The sequence below is a fragment of the Prinia subflava genome, chromosome 13 (genome assembly GCF_021018805.1).
Source record: "Prinia subflava isolate CZ2003 ecotype Zambia chromosome 13, Cam_Psub_1.2, whole genome shotgun sequence".
In the NCBI taxonomy this organism is placed as follows: domain Eukaryota; kingdom Metazoa; phylum Chordata; class Aves; order Passeriformes; family Cisticolidae; genus Prinia; species Prinia subflava.
Genome location: NC_086259.1, coordinates 10,714,274 through 10,730,701, shown reverse-complemented (window position 1 = coordinate 10,730,701; position 16,428 = coordinate 10,714,274). Strand labels below are relative to the sequence as shown.

Genomic DNA, 16,428 nt, shown 5'->3' with positions numbered 1-16,428 from the left:
CCTTTTTCCCCATATCCTCTTGTGACCACAGCAGCTCTGGTTTCAGCTGGAGTTCAGAATCCAGCAGTGTGTGGAGGCAGCAGCTCCCAGCAAGGTATAACACTGCTAATCAGCAGCTTCTTGCTTTGTATGCACAAGACTGCTTCCCACTCCAGGAAGGCTTGGATAATTTTGTTTTGTTAATCTGGTTTTCTAAGGAAGTGAATATCACATAATCACACCTTTTATTGGTTGCCTGTAAATCTGCCTTAACTACTGCTGAGACTGTTTGGCAAACTAGACAAAGGCTAGAGAGTAAGTTCTTTAAAAGAGTGAATTCTTACGTATTTCATTAAAATTAATAGATAAATAAAAGAAGCAGATGCACACTAGTGCCCTCCACAAGGGAAGGGCTGTAATGTGAGTGTATCAGGGCATCAATTAGCACTTGTGAAGCTCCTGAGGACTCACCACACCTATTCCCTTTTGTCCAGAAATCAGTCCTAGTTTGGAGAAAAGGTCGGTGCTGATGGTGGTGTGGGGACACTAGACTGAAATCCGAAGGCATTAGGCAATGGGGCAAGAGCACGTGGATGCACAAAACTGATCTGCCAAAACTTTTATTAGTCTAATAGCTTATGTTCAAAGTGCTTTTAAAAAGACAAATAAAAGTCACCCTCACAAAACAGCAACTGACCTACAATCCATCTGTGAGCTCCTTCTGGTACAACTCAAACCCCCTTTACTAGTACTGTCTACTTCCAAGGCTCATTTGAACCTGCCTTTCAGGAAATGAATTTTAAAATCCAAAGAACGTGCCCTTAAAAAACACAAAGCAGGCAGTAAGTATGCACATTTTCCACTGCATGAAAACAGACTTTTGCATCATAATGCACTGTTATCCTACAACATTGAAGAGCTGGCTTTATAGGATCATTTGTTTCTACTAAAAAGGAGAACATAAAAGGAAGTCTATTTTAAAAATAATGATTACATATAATAAATCTTGGTTTATCTATAAACCTCACCACCATTCCTTGTGAATTTTTTACAGTGAAGCTAACTTCTTTTCTTTATACATTTCTTATGGTTCCAAAAACTAGCTTCCTAGAGAGAGGGAATAAAACCCTGTAACAGTATCTACAGATAATAATTTCTGACAATTGTATTTACATGCTTAGCTTCAAACACCAAAGCTTGAAAACAGTTCCAGATCTGTGTGAAGGTCCCTCTACAACCACAGAACACAGGATGACAGATTTTACTCAAAGAAGTGAATCCAAACTTGATCAACTAAATTCACCTGAGCTTGTCAAAAGCCTGAAACGATTCCTTTAGAGGTCCTGAACTGCCCCTTTTGTTTCTGTCAGTGCTGTGTGCCTCCAGCCTTTGAACAGTACAGTGAAAAAAATCCTTAAAAACAACAACTAGTGAAATCAGTAACTGTAAATTTAAGCTTTGAGCTATAGGCTGCAGTCAGATGTGAAGGCACAGGCTGATGTGAATCATAAAAATTCTTTCATAATCTTACTTAAGAATGCCAGAATATTATGTGTTGTGACATATTAAGATTATTACTTCATTATTTCTTTCACTATGCAAATGTCCTGTATGAAAGAAAGAGCTCTTAACAGTTCTATAGCAGTAGCCCAGTATTTCTTTAAATAATTCTGTATACTGGACATACTCATACCACATTACATATGCTATTATGGTATATTTAAACAGTCACTAATACTATATATTTTTAAACCATTTATATGAAAATATAAACACACTGAATTTCTGACACTAATCACACACATGAAATTCCAAACAATTATTAGAAACGGAGGGAAAGAACAATATGACGTAAAGCAATTAAATCCCTGAAAACATGCACCAGAAAGGAAGAACACGGATTCTACAAAGGTAACAACATTGTATTCCCCTCCTGAACTGCAGAGGAAATGCCTTGCACATTTTGCTGCCAGCCAAGCCAGAGGCCTGTTACCTTTGGGTTGTGCTTTAAGATCACATGCTCAAGAACTATTTTATCATTAAGGTATCTCAAAAGACATCAGGAAGTGGAAACACATTTCCGACACATGAAAACAGCCTGGTCTTCTTTAAATCCCCAGCCAGTGCAGTGCTGTGCCCTCCATAAGGAAGGAATTACAGGATCAGAGGATGGGGTGACTGCTGGGCTCACACTGGACACGTTGTTTTGGGGGATGGGGAAGGGCAGCAGTCGTGTACTCTGTGTTGTAACTCTGACAGCCAGTACCAAAGGTCAGCTCACTGTTCACTTGAAAGAAGTGGCAGCATTACAAGCAACTACAGCACAGGAAAAAAAAGCACATTTGATGCTCAAATCTTCTTGTGAATGTTACAGGCAAGATTTTAAATATGATTTCACTTCTGATCGTGATACTCAACACAGAGAATCACCCCATGGACTTGAGTGACAGAATAAAGTTAGGGATCAGCACTAAGGACTCTTGATAACAAACTGCCACGTGCATCATGAAATGATAGTCTGTACTTCAAATATGTGTGAACTACCTTGTCACAGCCCCTTCCTTGTTCTGTACTGGCTTTAAACATTACATTGTTTCAGCTTATGACTTGGGGCCCATTTCCAAAATCCTTTATCAGGAAAAACACATTGAAAGAGGATGTCAGTGGAAGTTTTGCTTGTGATTGAATTTCTTACTTCTGTTCAGGCTGTACACTTCCACACCCGACAGGATAAGACAGGTTTTTTTATTTGCACCCTGACTCTTCCAATATGTTCAAAGAATACTGCTTTATAAGAGGTAAATCCTTCAAGGAGTAGGGCAGGTCTGTCCAGGAAAGACAGACTATAAAACTAAACTGTAAGTGATACTTTGCTGATTTGTTGTCTTCAGGCTCTCACCCTTTTTCTCCTCTGCAGCTGTAGTGCATACAGCTGTAGTGTAAGCATCATGGAACCTGCAATTTCTGCAGCTGTGATTCCAGTAACATTTCATAACCACCACAGATTTCAAAAGGTGTTTGTGATGCTTGATTAACATACATACTTTAAAATATCTAGCATGCACACATACACTGCATAAAAAATATAATTCTATATTTGCAAAAAGAATGTATCGAAACTATTAAGGATTTTACAGGTGTGATTTTACTGCTAATCTTGTTCCCTTCTTCTTGTTGTCTTCTATATTTTGGGTTACTGACCCTGAGAAAATCAGATGCCACTTGGGCAACCTTGGCTCCACCTTCTCTTTTCACATCAGCTCCATGAGAAGCTGAATTTACAAAGATGTGAAAAAGAAAAAAAGATGCTGGGCACAGCAGCTCTTGGCAGCATCAGAGGCAGAAATGAACAAAGAGGAGGGGATGTAACAGGACTAGGAAGGAAAAAAGTCAGCCCAGTTCTTAAAAGGGAAAAGAGTTTCTTCATGAGCATTAAGACTGAAAAGAACGTGTTTGGGTTTTTGTGTAAAGAAAAAAGAAATAATAAAATCCATCTGTATTGCTCTTATACATTGTCCCAGCTCTTCTTCACCTGCACATCTTTGAGCCATACATCACCACCAGGCAGGCACCACTCCTCATGTAACGTGAGCGTAGTCACTGGAGCTGTTCAACAACCAGGTTTGAATACTCCTCATGCTTTTTCTCTTACTGTGATCCAATCTGATCTGATCTACTCTGAGTTCCATAGCTGATCTAGCAAGATCCAAGACAGATGCAGAAAATTCTATTTATTCATTATATTCTTGCATACACTCACTCATTTTACTACTCACGTAGCTACTGGGCCTGAGCTTACTTCTGCTTGGTTTCCTTTAAATCATTCCAGTTTCCACAGTTTGTTTTGTAAGCAAAGTATTAACAATTACTTATTGTTGGAAAGTAGAATTAAGCCCCCCAAATGTTAAATTTCTATGTTAATAGTCCCCCTATTTTGCCAAACATGAGCTATAGAGGTCTCTTCGTCACTCAGAAAAAATAAAGTAAAAGAATGGTGACATGTATTTTGCTTCAACAAAGCATAAAAAACTGTGATTAACAGTTATACATTATTTGTAGTGAGGGCACACACATAAAAATAAAGGAAGTCCACCAAGTTCTCATTTGTAATATCCCAGTTCTAGAGATCTTATTTCACACCACCTGGAAGTGCATTATCAGCCATCAGGACACCTTTTTTCAGGTCAGATTTCACAGTTCTCTTTGAAGGAAGATTTGTAGTTCAGTGCAAACAGCCATTTTAGTTTAAAATGATTTAAAAGAAAGACGTTACCAGCTGGTGGAAATCAGCATCGGCTGGTGTCAGATATGGAAGTCTGCTCTCCCCAAGCTCTTCAAGAAGTTTCTTCTTCTGTTTTGGAGGGGTAAAATAGAAACAGAAAATTAGACTAAAATCCAAGATATAAACAGAGAAGTATAAAAGTAGTTGTATTTAAATGGCAAAACCAGGTGCAATTACTTCTCTTACTACCTTCAATTCTGGAAAATTAAATAAGGAAAAATGAATAAAAAAATAATCAGGGAACTTCTCTGCTTAGAAAGCAGTAATTCACTTTATGTAGCTTAAGAGCTCATGAGCACTTTTACTCCCAAGTTCTTTTTTAGATAAACAGTCCTTGTTACATTGATCAAAATTCATCTTGGCCTTTTCTTCTTCAGATCTATGCCTACTTTATAACTACACATTAATTTCTTGTTTCCTTTCCATTTTCTTTTTTACTTCAATTTGTGCAGCCAATAGGTACAAAGCTCATGTTTCATCAAATGGCTCAGTAACCCACTTCATTAAAACAATGAAACCCCAATGTTGGGGGTACTCTAAAATATTTCCAGGAATAGTTTATGAAAGAAAAGGAAGGCACAATCTGCTATACCCCAAACCTCCCACAGCCTGACAATATTTTAAATGCCATCCTCAAGACCTGCCATCCCAGAGACTGCCATAAATCCAGTTTGATGTTGGGAGTGCACAAAGAACCAGCTGCTTGTAAAAACATATTTTCTCTGTCCCCTTGTTCTCCTAACTCCACTTTTAGTTCTGGTTTAGACTGAGAGCATCTCCACCAATATTTAGTCAATGTGACCCCTAATAAATTGCCAAGATAAAAGCCCGATGTCTCTCCAAACTGTGCTTTTCAGGTTTTTATTAATCAAAATAGATTATGTGTGGCAGTATACAATTAATTATGTTAATGATTTGCAAGAGATGTGTGAAAGATGCCACTAGAATTTTTTGAATCAAACAATCCTGATCCATGACAGGCCCATTCACACTTATCTTGTCACAGACTAAGTCAACACTAACTCAGTATAAATACAGATTAGCCACAAAGTAAAAATTATTACAGTGGAAGTTCTGGCCTAGAAAATTACTAAACTCTTTCTTTTAGCTTGCTAGGATTGCTTTTTACAAACTTTGTTTATTAACAAATTTCAACTTACTTGCAACTCAAAGATCATAAAACTGTATCTGCCATAATGCTTAAATATATAACAGGATTCAAATTCTTATTTTTACTGCAATATTTTCAATTACATAAACCCTAGCATAAGAAACAACTCAATATTTTTATGTTGTATGAGAAAAACCAGATGGAAATGGAACACTGTTTTTAAAAGAACACTAAAGATATAATACAAAGGGAAATAATAAGTAAAAAAAGGGTATGACTAACACTTCCATAAAACCAAGTTCAAAACAAGGTCAAAACAGATCTTTGCTATTCTGGGACTATTATTTTAAAAAGGAAGAGAAAACATCCCATGTACTAACTCCTGGCTTATGGCAAACACATAAACAAGGAAAGCTGAGCTATGGGGTATAACTGTGCATTCTGTGACAATGAATTCCATTTATTCAAATTTAAACACCGAGAAAGATGACAGAGGGTTAAAGTCAGGTGGAAGTGTAGAGGATTTTAAGGTTCATAGATGAGACAAAGTACAATAAGGGCAGGTGGCTCTCACTCATCTCCACACTCACAATGTGCTGAGCACCAATTCTTAACAAGGCTGAGAAGAGCAGCACTGACATTTCTGAACCAGTGGTGTAATTTCTTTATGTCTCAGTTTTCTTTGGAGACAGGTTGCTGGTATGTTGACATGAAGTCATTGGTGAAGCCCAGCAGATTGTAACTTCAGATTAAGTTGGCAGAAAATGACACACTGATTTCCTGCATTTTCTAAAACAATTACACTCATCTATTACCAAACGCTTGCCAGAATTTTATTACATGAAATTGTTGAAAACATTAGATTGGCTTTGTTATCTGTAAGATAAACCATATTAAACTGCAGGGAAAATAAATAAATAAGATATTTTTACATGGACTCACATCTGTGGGAAGAAAAAAAAAACTGGGAAGAAGAGAGAGTCTGACAATTTCTTTGTCAAGTATCAGGCTCTTGGCAAAAAGCACACAACATTAAAATGCACTCTTGTGTATAGGTAGTAGTAGTTCACATTTGATTGTCAGATCTGGCTAAGTGCTGCTCTTCAGCTTGATGTGCAGACTAATACACACAGCTGGGTGGTAGAACATGCTGCTCATCTCTTATGCAAGAAGCTGTCACACAAATGTCAAAAACATCAAGCTGCTCACAAATACCTCCAAAAAGTAAAAAAGAAAAGGAAAACTGAGTATCTGGCTATACCAGCTGGCTGATGTGAAAGTCTAAGCAGTGTTACATAAGCATTGTTTATTGGCTCTTCAAACACATAACCCCCCAGATAAAAAGTAAAAAATGCTTTTACTTCAAAGCATCAGGACTCTTAAAAGGCATTTTTCTAAATCTGATTTTTAAATTTTAAAAATTATCAGCAGTGTAATGGTTTATTCAGATTTCAATATTATCTTTCTTTTGTTTTAAAAAACAATGTGATTTTTCCACAGACATTAGTGATGCCAATACATGAAAGACAATATAATGTGCACCATCCCCATCACCACACACTGCAGTGCTTTAGAAACTTTAAGTGTTCATCTTGGGCCCTCAGAAAGGCAAAAACCTCTGCAAATACTTATTTTGTGGGCTGCTGTGAGTGTTACTGGAGCTATTTTAAGTGACAGCAATGAAGATCAGAAACACAAATGCCCAGTTTTAGAGTGTGCAATGAACATTCTGCAGACATTAATCTCTGCTCATTTATTAATAATAAATAGGATTATTAATGAGACAGTTGGTTGTAAAATTCAGCAAATGGAAATCATTGGAATTTCTCGATCTCTATACATGTAATTATTTATTTTTCCTGGCAAGAGAAGTGGTGCCTTGTATGTCACAGTGCAAGAGAAGTAACAGAAGCACAGGTGAGAGGTGAGGGTGCAGACAGGATGGTGTGGCAGCTTTGGAACATCATCTCCACTCCCAGCCTACAACAGCCCCTCTGCCTCAACTCCTTTCACCAGAAGTTCTTAAAACATTGTCCATTTTTTCATCTTAAAAAGTTTGTGAGCTGCCTGCTGCAGTTTTTACACTTCTGACATTACTTGGGACCAGAACTAGTAGAACACTTCAATTTCTTTTTCTGTTTTTAATGCAGCTTGAAGATTTTGCAGAAATTTCAGGGAGAGATCTTTAAAAAAAGAGCCACTATTCAAAGCATAAGAAAGTATCATCTCATTCTCCAACAGTTTTTCCCAATAGTCTTTTGTTTTCCAAAAAGTTACCAGGTTTAGAATGCCTGAGAATGCCAATTATCATGAAAGATCTGAATCACAGTTCAGATACAAACCCGCGGTTTCTCAAAAATCTCTCCTTCCTATTACCTTTTTTACCCACATAAGAATGTTCATTAGGGCCTGTGTTTTCCTTTCATTGTTTAAACTCTAATAAAACATGGATTTCTTTCAAATCCTGCATGAAGCAAAGGCCCAGTGCTCTGAAATGCTTAATAAACAATTTTATAAAGGGGGAAGATTAAACATATAGCAAAAATTTTGTGACATAATACTACGACCCTATCAAGAAAAAAGCCACCATTTTACAGGAACTTCCAATACATTACCTCCTAACAGCTTTTCACATGTTAGGGTTTTTTATGAAAAAATAAAATTGGGATAGTTTCTTAAGGAAGGAATGTGATTTTGAAGTTGACATTTGTTTAAAGTACAAGGTTTTCCAAGTGTTAGCTATTAAAACTTCATAGCTACCAAGATCATTCGAGTGGTTCACTAAAACAAGTTATGTCAGAAATGAACCTAGAGTAATAAAAAATACACCCCAAATCTACCATTACAGCTTTTATTTCTCCATTATCACATATATTAGATTTCAGATTTTTTTTTTCCCTTCAAATTTTTTCTCTAAACTCTACTCATCAAAAGATCTTAAGGGACTGGCCAATTTTACAGCACCATTTACTGACATGAAAATGTTATATTGCCAGTCTACTCTTCATTACACTCAAGACTTAACAAAAACCTTGTCTGTGCCACATTCTACAGTACAGCCTCCCAAAAATACTGGTAGACATATGACCATACTGTACCACACTTTGCATACCAAAAGCTTCCCTCCTTGCCCCCAATATAAGTCAAGAACATTTTTATATTACGGGCAAAAATATGTAGTAGTATTATTATTGTTATTATTATGGTTGTTGTATGTAAACTCATTAAAAATATCTACAATGGTCTAGCAATATTTCATGCCTCATATATCCTCTTGCTAATTATATTCCAATAAATTATACTTGTTATTTAATATAACCACAGTGAATCCTGTTCCTCCACTGAACAAACGGATCCAGCTATACAAGTAACAAAATGCAGTTCAAGTGACCTGGGCATGAAAAAAATTACGTAATGAACAACCTACTGCCATGCAAAGACCTCAGGTCTTACATCAGCATCTGTGAGGAGCTGTCTCAAAGAGTGTTTGATATTCTCTGCTGCAAAGGTACTGTTTGCCTTTGCTTACTAATTTTAACCTCTCTTACCCTTTCTCATAAATCAACGGGCCAGGTTTTGGTTCACACACACACAGATCAGTCATGCATATGCACAACACACTCAACTGATGTAACTGAACTAAGAGTTAATTTATGCATTGAAGCAGTTTAGCAATGTGTGAAAATGTCTGCTGCCAGCATCCCCTCTTTCTCCACCTTGAAGAGTTAAGGGCCCCTTAATTGTTGTTTTAACCTACAGGAACATTGTTCCTTTGGCCAGGGGCTGTTAATGGAACAGAACTGGCAATTTCCTTACCTAGCTGAATGTAGACTTGTCACACATGGATTAGCACTGTAAGTAATCATAATAAAAATATGAAGTCATCAATAGTTCAAACACAGACACTTGGGGCTGACAAAATGTCCCTAAGGTCCTCTGTATAATTCTGAATAAACTTCTGCTTCTTCTACCATCACTGCAAGCATCTTGATAACAACATCCACGTCCTGTTCCCTCCTAGCATTTGTGCATCTTCTTGCAGCAGGTAGCAGTTAGAAAATGGGTCAGATATATGTATTAGGTGAGAAGTAAGAACATACAAACTTTGAAATTACCAAATTTAAATCAGATCTCCAGTTCTTAGCTCCTTCTTATACATATGGACACAAGATCTCACATGTATTTAGGAAAACCCTTAAGACAGTGTTTAGTTCAACAGGACACTGAGGCATGCCTGCATGGGATTCTTTACATAGTTTCTAAAAGCTGGCCAACAGATTCTGCGACCAGATTTCTGAATCCAGCAATTCTTAACCAGCTCACCTCCAAAGAATCAGCAGACAGAAACCTTAGTGACTGTTACCAACAACTGATTCTGCATAATTTAGCAGAAACATCTCTACCCACCCAGTCCCAAGAAACCGAGGGGGTTTGACCACTTGTGAAATGCTAAGCAACAGTATTTGACAGACAAAAGATTCAATAAAGATTAAAGACAGATAAAAACTATAACAAGGGTTAATGTTGAAACAATGATACATTTGGTGTTGCTGTTCATCTCGTGCTCTAATGACATGAAGATACTGATGGTTCCTAACTTCCATGGAAATCTTTTACCAGGATACATGGCACTGGATCTCTGTAGCCTTAGGAGCTGCATATTATGCTCAAGAATAGAAAATAACACTGACATGGTGCAATTTTCCCTGAAGGCCTCAAGGAAACAGAAACAAACATTAAGAGCCTCCATGTTATTTTGAGAAATACTGCATATCTGCCATGTGGAATTGTACAAATCTCACTGGGATTCAGTATCTAATTAATATAGCAAAGTAAGAGCAAACACACTGACCAACAACCATGGAACAGACCAAGGACCTCCAGACTGAAACCCGAGGGCTGACAGCTTGAAATGCAGGTTCAGAACCTTTGCAACAAGCTCATAACTGCTGTACAGACAAAGAACTATCCAACACAAGCACTGGCAGGTCACACTAATGCAGTTTTTCAGAACTACCAGCAAAATCAAAGACAAAATAACTTTTCTTGCAGCTTTTCATCATTTCCAGAAAATAACAAGCTTGGCAGGATTGCTGGTCTCTCTAGGTGTTGATTAAGTAATGGTAGAAGCAACCAATGTCTAATAAGAACACTTTTAAAAGGGGGAAAAAACTCCAAGTGTTAAAATATCACCCAGAAGATAAAGCAGTCAAAAGTGAAGTAAAAAGGACATGAAAAAATTATAGATATTTCCTTAAATACTTCAGTTTAGCATCAAATGCAGCTTCTAACCTGCCCTTGGTGACACTGCAGAAGCTAGTGTTAATGTAGAAAGAGCAGGTGTTAAGTGCAAATGCATGTGCCCTGCAATTGGCTACAAGGAAGATCAATAAGGAGCTAGAGCATTAAATTTCACATACTGTAACTGTCATGCCCATTACACAGTATTTGAACATCTTCGCAGGTCATTGCAAAATTGTTGATTCTTGGTATTTTTTACAGAACCAAATTGTTTTCCAGAGATTTTATTAGCACAATAAGCACTTTAAAAGTCTAAAAACACTACAAACTTGGTGAAATCTGAAGACTTTTACAGCCTTCCAAGAAATCACATGTATGTATTTGCAGAATGCATAACTGTATTCTTCAGTGCAGAAAGAAAAGACAGGAAGATGGTTTAAAGTGAGGTGAAGAGCAATTTGTAACATCTTACACAACTGGACCAGGGAATCCTTGAGGCCCCCTGGTATTTTATGATTCTATAATTTATAAGAGTGAGCTGTGTAATAAATGCACAGACATTGGTTTGTATGTATTACATACTAATTTCTTAGCACTACACCATTAATCAAATAATAGAAACACTCACTTAGAAAATCTAAATACTAAAGTTGTTGACTCAACTTTATAATAAGACAACAATGAAATACTGTTGGATTGAATTTTGGCATCTAAATTAAAGAAAGATATTGCTATATAGTTTGCTGATAAAAGAGGGGGCTTTTTTCAATAAAAGTAATTTAAAGAAACACTTCATAGTGAACAATTCAGACTTGGTTAATTTTGCAGCTTGAAGGCTTTGTTTCGTTCACAGTCTCCAAAACAAGCCACATGGGGAACAGAAAGCTAACATCTAAATGTTAAGTTGGCAGGCAATAATTTGCAAAATTCAGGGTCTGAAATGCTGGACAAGTTCAGACCAGAAACAGGGAGCACAACTGAAAAGAAAGGATAATTATGCATTGCAGGAGACACCTCTGAGAAACCTGAATTCTCCCCCATGGGAATTTTTTCTTATATCAAATTTGGAAGTTTTTTTCTAAATGAGTGGTTCCCAAACTGTTTAGATATTAGACTTCAAAGAAATATGAAAAAAATTCATATTTCTTTCAGAAATTCTGCACATACAGCCTAACCAAATAAACTGGAGGCAGCAGAGCCACACTGACGGAAAGTTTGACGTATCTCATTCCTCAGTTTGGTTTTGATTAATGACTTTGCCAGTCACCAGTGGTCAGTGAACCAGGAGACCTTGGTGTTAGAAATTCTCTTCTGCCTCGCAAGCCAAAAAAATCAGGAGTTTGGGATCTGTATCTCACAGTACTGAGAACATTTACAGTACTATCATAAGGTTAAAGAACCACAGCTAAAAGAAAGGCTACTCACTTTTTATTCTTAAGCCACCTTTGCACAACATAAATAATGTTAGGGTATACTAAGAGGTAAAACACAAGAGAACACCGATGTGCTGTGAAAGTGAATCTCTGTTAAGCCATTTTCTTTGTGCCAAATCCAGGCAAATTTCATAAGGCATATCAACAATTTCCTTAAGAATATATTTGTTGAGCAAACTTAAGAACTCCTACATTTTCAAATAATGCTGTTTTAATAAAGCTCTTCTGACTTATGAAAAGGCTAATACTTAATTTCCAGTTTTCATTTATATTATTTGCATATACAGACCTTATTTCTCATTAACTTTTCCCCTTCCTTGCAATGTTCAGGTATAATTTTGCAGAGCAGCACTACTCAACTAAAATGGAAATGCAAAATAATTATTTTTTAAGTCTTCCTTGTACATTTGTTCAGGGAAAACTTTTGCCTGTCCTTTCTTCCCATACACTTACATTCCTAACTGGTCTAAGATTCTAAATAGTCCTGCTGCTACCTCTGCCTGCATTTTGAGAATGTGAAGTAGCACAGTAATAACAAATCTTTTCAGAATCATCTCTTCCCTTCTCCATGCTATTCTCAAATACATGCTGGATTTCTGAAGGTGAAGAAGAGAGAGGTTGGCACATAGAGAACCATTCCAGATTTCAACCATTTCAACTCTCCTTTGCCCTACTCGCTCCCTTCTGCTGACAAAATATCCTAGACTTACCCTACTACATGTTCCTTCTGCCAAATTTAAAAAATAAACAAGTCTTACCAAGAGTACTAACTCACTCTAGAATGGCTTGGATTGGTTGTCCAAAGAAAGGAAGAAGACGAGCAGCCATTCTGATAGCAGGCTGATAGAAAATACAGACGTGTTTAATGAACTGTGTGGTGACAACCAAAATTGAATCCATTAAATGACTCAGTAAAGAAAAAGCACCAAATAACTTCTGATTGTGTTTTTAAGTAAATATCTGTATATGCTATATAAGAACATTATCAAAAAGGCCACAGTAAATTAGCACAAGTGAAGGAACGGTGAGTAAACATAAAAACCCTTTATATAAAAAGAGATACAAGCACATAAAAAATAATCCTAATGTGGAAGTACAACTTAAAGAGAAGGATTGTTCTGAACTATCATAAAATTAACAGCACACAGCAAGGTCTCCATCCAACTGAAAATACTGCAGACACCTTAAAATCCAAACTCTCTTGCTTCCTTAGAGGATATGTCACAGACAACAATAAATGAATTTCACTTCCTTCAGAATGTCTACAAGGACTGGAGTCAGTTATTTTATAACTTGATACAATGGTTTTGTATGTTGGGGTACTCTCAACCTGAAATTCAAAAAACTAGGCCACCCTTTCTGACACACAGCCCGCATGTGTCTCTGTTAAAACCATCTGAGTGACAGCAGCTCAGTTGCATTAATAAGGGAGGCTGAGGGCAAGGAATTGACATTAAGAGAAAGCTGCCCGACCCACCTTTGTTCTTATTTGCTGGCTTAACATGCTGTATTACTTCCCCTTCTACAATGGAACTACTTCAGCAGTAACTAGAATTCAAGAAGGGCTGAATGAAAAAAAAAAACAAAACCAATGTAGGATTTAAAAAAAAAAATCAAAGGGAGGATTTTAAAATTAAATAAGAGACAACTGCAACAGCTTATGACCCACATTTGGCACTACATATGCTGCAATTCCCAACTAAACTAGTGACAAAGGCTTGATAGTCTCCATGCAGAGCTGAACTTCCATATGAAATATGCCTCAACCCATTGTTAGCTGAGCTAATTTATTATATAACAATTCCATTAAATTTTTACTTAGGGTTGTAGCTGAAAAATTACTGGAGTTACTTAATTTTGGGAACCCCTAACTTTATCAGCCCCTGCATTTGGAAAGAACCGTGATGAGGATCCCTACCTACAGCATTTATTCAGGAACCTTTCCTTTTTATTTGCATCACAAGAATTTTAAGCAAAATCAATTTCAGCTAGTAAAGTGCCAAAAAAACCCCAAAAAAACCCCAACCAACCCAAAAAAACAGGTACAGTTTAACTCAGAATTCCTACCTTTATTTTTATGCCAAGCAGACTAACTTTGAACATGACTGCAGAGAGATCACCTTTAACATGAATATGGGAATTCTTCCTCTAGAACAAAGTACAGTGATCTGCACCAAATCTCAAGAAGCACTAGAACAGGCTCCTAAAGCTTGCCATTGGTAGAAGATACTGTACTCTAATTTCTGTAGCTCCTCATTCCATTTATCTTTTTTTGTTCTTTAAGTTGACAAGTTAAGTGTTCTGCGCTTACAAGTTTTCAATAGCCTATTACAAAAAGACTCGAAGTTGTTTGCATTGCACACCACGGGGATTAAAAAGGAGTTAATATATATCTATTCAGAACTATTGTGCAGAAAATAGCTGTGTTGTACAGGGCTTAGGCTGTGACCCGCTTAACTTTATTCATAGAATGCACAATCCATCACGTACAAAAACACAGAGGAAAATGCGAGGTGTCGGTAAGTACCGCTGTTAGCGAGAAATCCTGCTAATTATTACACCAAATAAGCATAGTCAACAGGCCGGAGCTGTGAGAGGGCATGTTTCGGGGCATTAAATGGCTGCTGGGGATGGCGATGAATACATCACACCCTGCTCTGTACCAATAATCCAATTTCCCCGACTCCGGGCGTGCGGGCGGTGCTGCGGTGCCACCTAGTGACACCCGGAGCTGAGACAGCGCAGCGGCACCGCCGGGACAGCAGAGCGACATTGCTGGGACAGCACAGCGGCACTGCCCGGGACAGCACAGCGACATTGCTGGGACAGCACAGCGGCACCGCCGGGACAGCACAGGGACATTGCTGGGACAGCACAGCGGCATTATTGAGACAGCGCAGCGGCACTGCCCGGGACACAGCGCTCCTCTGCAGGGAACACCCGGCACTGCCCGGACACAGCGCTCCATCCCCAGGAAACACCCGGCACTGCCCGGACACAGCGCTCCATCCCCAGGAAACACCCGGCACTGCCCGGACACAGCGCTCCATCCCCAGGGAACACCCGGCACTGCCCGGACACAGCGCTCCATCCCCAGGGAACACCCGGCACTGCCCGGACACAGCGCTCCATCCCCAGGGAACACCCGGCACTGCCCGGACACAGCGCTCCATCCCCAGGGAACACCCGGCACTGCCCGGACACAGCGCTCCATCCCCAGGGAACACCCGGCACTGCCCGGACACAGCGCTGCTCTGCAGGGAACACCCGGCAAAGGGGGCCCGGGACAAACACCGCTCCTGCTCTACACCTCCGACACACGGCCCTTGAACAGCTGGGAACACTTCACACAGGCTCACTACAGCCTGCTCTTACACTCCAAGCCAGTGTTATCTATTAAAAAGTGTATATATTTAAAGCCTATACTATGCACTGGAAGCTTTGGACAGTTTTTGTCATTGATTTTAGGAAAATGTTTCATCAACTAATTTTTTTTTTAAATATACCCTCCATCTGCTTTGAATGGACTCTTATCACTACTATTTTAACTGGAGTGCTTTCACAGCTTAATAGAGTGTTCTAGAGCCAACAATGGAGTTACAGCCATCCCCCATCTCCCTCACCCTGGTTCTATTCTGCTCAGTGTTGAAGTTTATGCAAACAAACTAAACTGCAGCACTTAACTCATCAAAAGTCATGAAGAGGTTAAAATGTTCCATGATGATATGAATACCAACATAATTGTCCACCAAATTAAAAGATTCACTTACATGCTTAGATCAAGTTAAAAGCATAAATTGCAAAAAAGGATGCAAGTACAATCCCTGCCATTAGTCTCTACATTTTTATTTCACAGTATTTTTTCAAGAAAAGGCAAGAAGAAGTCTGTGTTCTCTAGCCATTTAGGACATGGACAGCATTTATTTATGGACACTCTCTATATATTGATGAATAAATTAAAAATGTTACATCTGAACCCCACATCTATCATCATGAAATGAACAGCAATGTATTAATACGTTATAGTACTAATTTCAGCAGAAAATCACCTTTAACCAAGCTGCTTCCTATTACTGGTATTAAACTGCCATGACTCAAATCTCATGACTCCCAATTTCATGTGCTTCATTAAACTAAGCAAAAATAATGTACTTTAGTGTATGTAGAGCTGTATACTACAAAACAAGGAGAAAAAAAAAATCAAAAATCCACAGCAGGCAGATTTACTGTTACAGGAGGACACCAAATGTCTGTTCTGATTGAAATATAACTTCTATCACAAGGTGCTTAGAGGTTGCTTTAAAAGTAATTTCTCCAAATTCTGAAGCTGCAAGAAGTGTGAGGGGCAAGAATGAAGAGGAGGAATAACGTGTTTTAAAACA

At 38.1% G+C, this 16,428-nt stretch overlaps 1 protein-coding gene across 1 annotated transcript in view; it reads right to left on the bottom strand.

The window, feature by feature from the left end:
* The window catches only part of FTO (FTO alpha-ketoglutarate dependent dioxygenase), a 219,907-nt gene that overhangs the window by 178,373 nt on the left and 25,106 nt on the right, over positions 1-16,428 (bottom strand). The window contains exon 2 of the mRNA XM_063411035.1: positions 4,253-4,330. Within this exon, the coding sequence (XP_063267105.1) occupies positions 4,253-4,330 (78 nt within the window). The remainder of the gene's footprint in view (positions 1-4,252; positions 4,331-16,428) is intronic.